Source organism: Nicrophorus vespilloides, unplaced genomic scaffold (assembly GCF_001412225.1).
Source record: "Nicrophorus vespilloides isolate i.1.1-1 unplaced genomic scaffold, Nicve_v1.0, whole genome shotgun sequence".
Taxonomy (NCBI): domain Eukaryota; kingdom Metazoa; phylum Arthropoda; class Insecta; order Coleoptera; family Silphidae; genus Nicrophorus; species Nicrophorus vespilloides.
In genome coordinates, this window is record NW_017099815.1 from 127,322 (window position 1) to 132,068 (window position 4,747).

At 25.8% G+C, this 4,747-nt stretch overlaps 1 protein-coding gene across 1 annotated transcript in view; it reads left to right on the forward strand.

Moving 5' to 3' along the window:
- The first annotated feature begins 959 nt into the window (after positions 1-959).
- The window catches only part of LOC108565679, a 26,089-nt gene continuing 22,301 nt past the window's right edge, over positions 960-4,747 (forward strand). Inside the window, exon 1 of the mRNA XM_017925255.1 lies at positions 960-1,302. Coding sequence (XP_017780744.1) covers positions 1,153-1,302 — 150 coding nt within the window. The 5' untranslated portion in view covers positions 960-1,152. The remainder of the gene's footprint in view (positions 1,303-4,747) is intronic.

The following is a 4,747-nucleotide window of genomic DNA, read 5'->3' on the forward strand; positions in this document are numbered from 1 at the left end:
ATTTTATTTTTACAAAACATTTTAATTGGTTACATATTTCATAGCGGTTTTCGTTTTAATTAAGTTATTTTCAAGTGTACAGTTTCTTTCATATTAAAAAACATAATTAAATTGAAAATAATTATATATATTTTTTTGTAATTACAAAAGAAATATTCAATTTTCCAAGAATTAGTCAAAAATAATATAACAAAATGAATTATAACTATTTTTTTTTCAAGAAGAATCTGCTAATTGTCTATTTTTATAAACAATTTAATTACAACATTAATGTAAAAAATAATTACATTACAAAAAAAAAGTGTGATTTTTTTCTTAATTATTTTTTTTGGGTAATAATTATTATATTTCCAAATATTTGCGTTTTTTTTTTCATAAATTAAATTTCACTAAATTATTTATATTGTTGTCGCTAGTTGAACCACAACAAAACACAAATATTATAGATATTTTATATTATGATTGAGATTTCTTAAAAATTATTATACCAAAAAGTTTAGGTGCGGCTCTTGCTGCAAAAAGTCTGGCCACCTCTGATATATAATACAAATTTTGAATTAAACAATTTCCTAACTGTTTTATTAAATTATTGTCAGTACAAGAATTTCTTACAGCATTTGTATTAAGAAATGCATAAGAATTTTCAATAAACGTTTGTTTCTTTTCAATTGAATAAAATTGCTCTATTTTCTCGTGATTAACATCAATAATCGATTGGAGTAAAATAACAAGGTTCTACCATTTTTAGAGACACTGCAAACAAACAGTAGTTTCTCATTACCGTTCATCCAAGGACTCGGAGAAAACTTTCAATTTCCAAGTCTTCAGCAAAAAAAAAGAACTTTGCTAAGAAATTGTATAAAGTATATATGGTAAGAAACGAAGGAGAGCGCTGAACGGTGGTGGTCTTTTATGGAAACAGTCGCTTCCACCACTCTTCTGACACCTCCTGACGACGTTCCACCTGCGCTCATAACTTCAAGTTTCCAAAGCTTCGCGAGAGAGCGCACTTTCAGCGTGCGTTACCTACCAGTGTGTTTCAAGAGTCGCGCAAACTCGCGTCCTCCTATATCTCCGCTGCAAAACGCATCGAATTCAAATTTGAATTTGCGCAAATTTTGACACATAGAAAAAGTACCGGGAAATCTTCTGATGATGACGGAAACTGTGGTCACTGTGCAACCTAACCAGGCACCAAACAACAACACCACGAAACCAAGTGAATCGCAGACCCTCTCATGGCTCAAGATCAATTTGGATTATTTCAGAACGTTGCCTGGAAAACTGAAGATCGCTGAAATTGTAAGTGCAATTTAGTAATTTACATCGAAAAATTTAGGAATTTATATAAGAAAAATAAAAACGTAATTTTTTCCACCATATGTTTACTCTAATTACAATATTTCTATAAAAATACCATTAAATTTTAATGTGAAAACTATAATTGTAATAGATAAATAATTTATATGTTCTTTTACCATATGTTTCCTGTTCAATATTGATTAAAGACAATTTAAAATTGCATTATACCAGACAATGAGAAAATAACAGTAAATATTGCAAAATTACATAAATAATTCACAAAATATTTTATAAAAACTATTTTTTTTTTCTTCAATTTTGAACTAAAAAATCTACTTTAAATATTGATTTAAGTATCAAATGAATATTATAAAATTGTATAGAAAATGATGATCAAAACTAAAATTTAGTATTACATCAAGTAAATAGTAATAAAAAAAAATGTACAGCGTGAATGCAGGAAACTTTGTGTAACTTTCGCGTGGGAATAAAACTGGGGAAAACACACATCTTTTTTTTGAATTTTTCTAGTGTAATAATGAATGATATAATTAATTCTTAATCTCAGATTTCCTCAATGTTTTATTATGTTTCTATTCAATAGGATTCATGTAATTCAAGAACAATAACAAATAAAAAATACACATCAAATTAAAAGTACATTTTCATTTTTTTTTTAACAGTAAAAAAATGCATTATTTCTTCAGAAATTTCATAGTTAGTAATCATTTCTTGAAAATACTTATACAAATTTCAGTAGCTTAAAATGAAGTAAATTGTATACATTTTTTTTAATAAAAAAGAACTATTTTTTTTAAGAATTATTAAACTTTTTCTTATAAAACAATAAAGATCATACCTCATTGAATTTTTATCAAATTTTTATTTTTGGAAAATCTGAAAAAAAATTCAAATTCTAAACAGTAGAATACATTTAAGTACTTCTTATACGTTTTCTCAAATAATAAGTAAAATTTGTAAGAATTATTAACATTTTTCTTGTTAAACAATAATAATCAAATCTTCGTTCAATTTTTATTTAGAAAAAAGAAAATGTAAGGAAATGTGGAAACTCTGGAAGAAAATTTCAAAATACTAAAATATGTTTACACAAACAATTCTATATTTATCCAGCACTATTATTATTCATCTTACAAACTTTAAAAAAGAAGTTGTTGACTTTTTTTGACGGGATTTGTCATTTCTATAAGTATTAATAGATTATTTTGAAATATGACAAATATTTTGTTTACAAACTTCTATAAGATTTATTTACATTTGATTAAATAATCGAAATACAAACAAATTGCTTACAAAAAACAAAAGATTAAATTATCATATCAAATTAGAAACATAAAATATTGAAGGAAAAGTCGATTAAAAATTTAAATTTTTTAGGTAATTTTTTTAAATAAATAATTATTTTACTAATTTTTGTATAAGGGACAATAAGAACACTATGTTCGATAGACATTAGATTCGAAAAAAATTGGAAATAAATAAATTTTCAATTTTTCATTTTAAGTTTTCTTAAATTACAAACTTTCGTTTAAGCATTTCACTAAATAAAATAATGTGTATTGATTAATATTTGAAACGTCGTCGTCATAGTAATAAATTTGTAATTACAAAATGTCAATTTTGACAGTTCTTCATTTAACCTAACTTTTGTTTGACACTTCATAAAAGACAAATTAGAAACGTCAACAAATTAAAATGTCAGTTGAAAATTAAATTATTTGGTGAAAAATATATTTTTTATATTTAATGAATTACGAATATTTTTTTAAGTATTCTTAAATTACAAAGTTTCGTTTAAGAATTTCACTGAATAAAATAATGTGTATAAACAAAATTGATTAAGATTTGTAACGTCATCTGGTGATAAATGTGGAATTACAAAATGTCAATTTTGACAGTCCTTAAGTACATTTATAACCTAAGTTTTTTTTGACATTTCATAAAAGATAAATCAGAAACGTCAATAAACTTACTTAAATTAAAACGTTGATGTCTCTTAAAAATTAAGACGTAAGACATAAAAAAAATATTAATAGAATAAAAATAAACTGTTTTTTCACAAATATTTAATTTATCATAAAAATTATACTGTTTGTATAGGTTTAAAGGTCTATCCAAGGTCATCCATAGCAGTAGAAAAAAAAACCTGGGCGAAACTAGTTTCATATCGAAACCGATACATTTCATCGTCGTAATACGTGTTCGAACATAAAGTTTTCTAATCACAAGGAATGCAAAGCAGACCCACCTTTTTTATCTTCATTTACTTCAAGTTCAAACTGTCAATAAAATTTCGCTATTTTAGAATATTTCTGTATCAAAGGATTTACCAATATTTGTCTACTACCAATAAATTATTACAAAAAAAAATTACAACAAATATTCTCGATGATGAATTAAGTACGCTAAGTATGCGCTTACGTAATGTTCGGTCATCGAAGCGTGTCCTTGGGCGTCGTGCATCATTTGCTAAATATATGAACAAGACCGTGCTGATTATTGGTATCAGTTGCAAATATTTTTTTGCAGTAATTTCAGGTTACCGTTGCTCGATAAGATATCCTACAAGACCTTGTATCAAAATACATTTTATTACGACAAAGAAAATATGTGTGAGACAAGAAACATACACAAATTCTGTTTTCTTAAGTTACCTGTACTTACGTGACAAAAGACTGTGCTAATTTATTTGTGTCATAGCTTGTTTTGTTTTGTTCTCGGAATCTCATCTGCGGCGACTGCATGTAAATTGCCAACGTTATGTGCAATGTTTTGACACCTTCTTGTTTTAAATGAAATCGTGTACATTTCTAAAAATACATGTAATTCCGTATGTAAATAATGGAAGGAAAATAATCGAAATTATATGTTCTATTTTCTTGCAGCGTCATTTGCAATAGTCAACGTTGTTTATGTTGTGTAACATCCTTAGATTCCATCATTAATCTATAAATAAATGCTTCGGATTTTACGTGGCTGTGCAAAGTAAATGTAATTGAAGCGTCATCTAGTGGTATAATTCAGTACTACAAATTGTCAAAATTGACAGCTATTTCATTTGACATTTCCATGTACAAAATTTGTCAACTTAAAATGATCCAAGATAAATTAATTATAAGTAAACAATTTGTTAATTTAACATTTTTGACATTTGATTAAACGTCAACATAAAATATAGATGTCATTTTCTAAGTTCAAAGTTTAACATTTCATTGTACAATCTTTTTTGACATTTGTAAGTCTCTTTTAAAAATGCGCCAATTGATGGATTTAAATTTGACATAATTATAAATAAAACAGTTAAGAGCAAATTTACCTGTAATGATTTAGTTGATCTCTATTTAAGAATATACTGTGTCAATATGTCATTAAATTTTATCTAAGTTTGACATAGTTACATGTTACATGACAAAATTTGGTATCC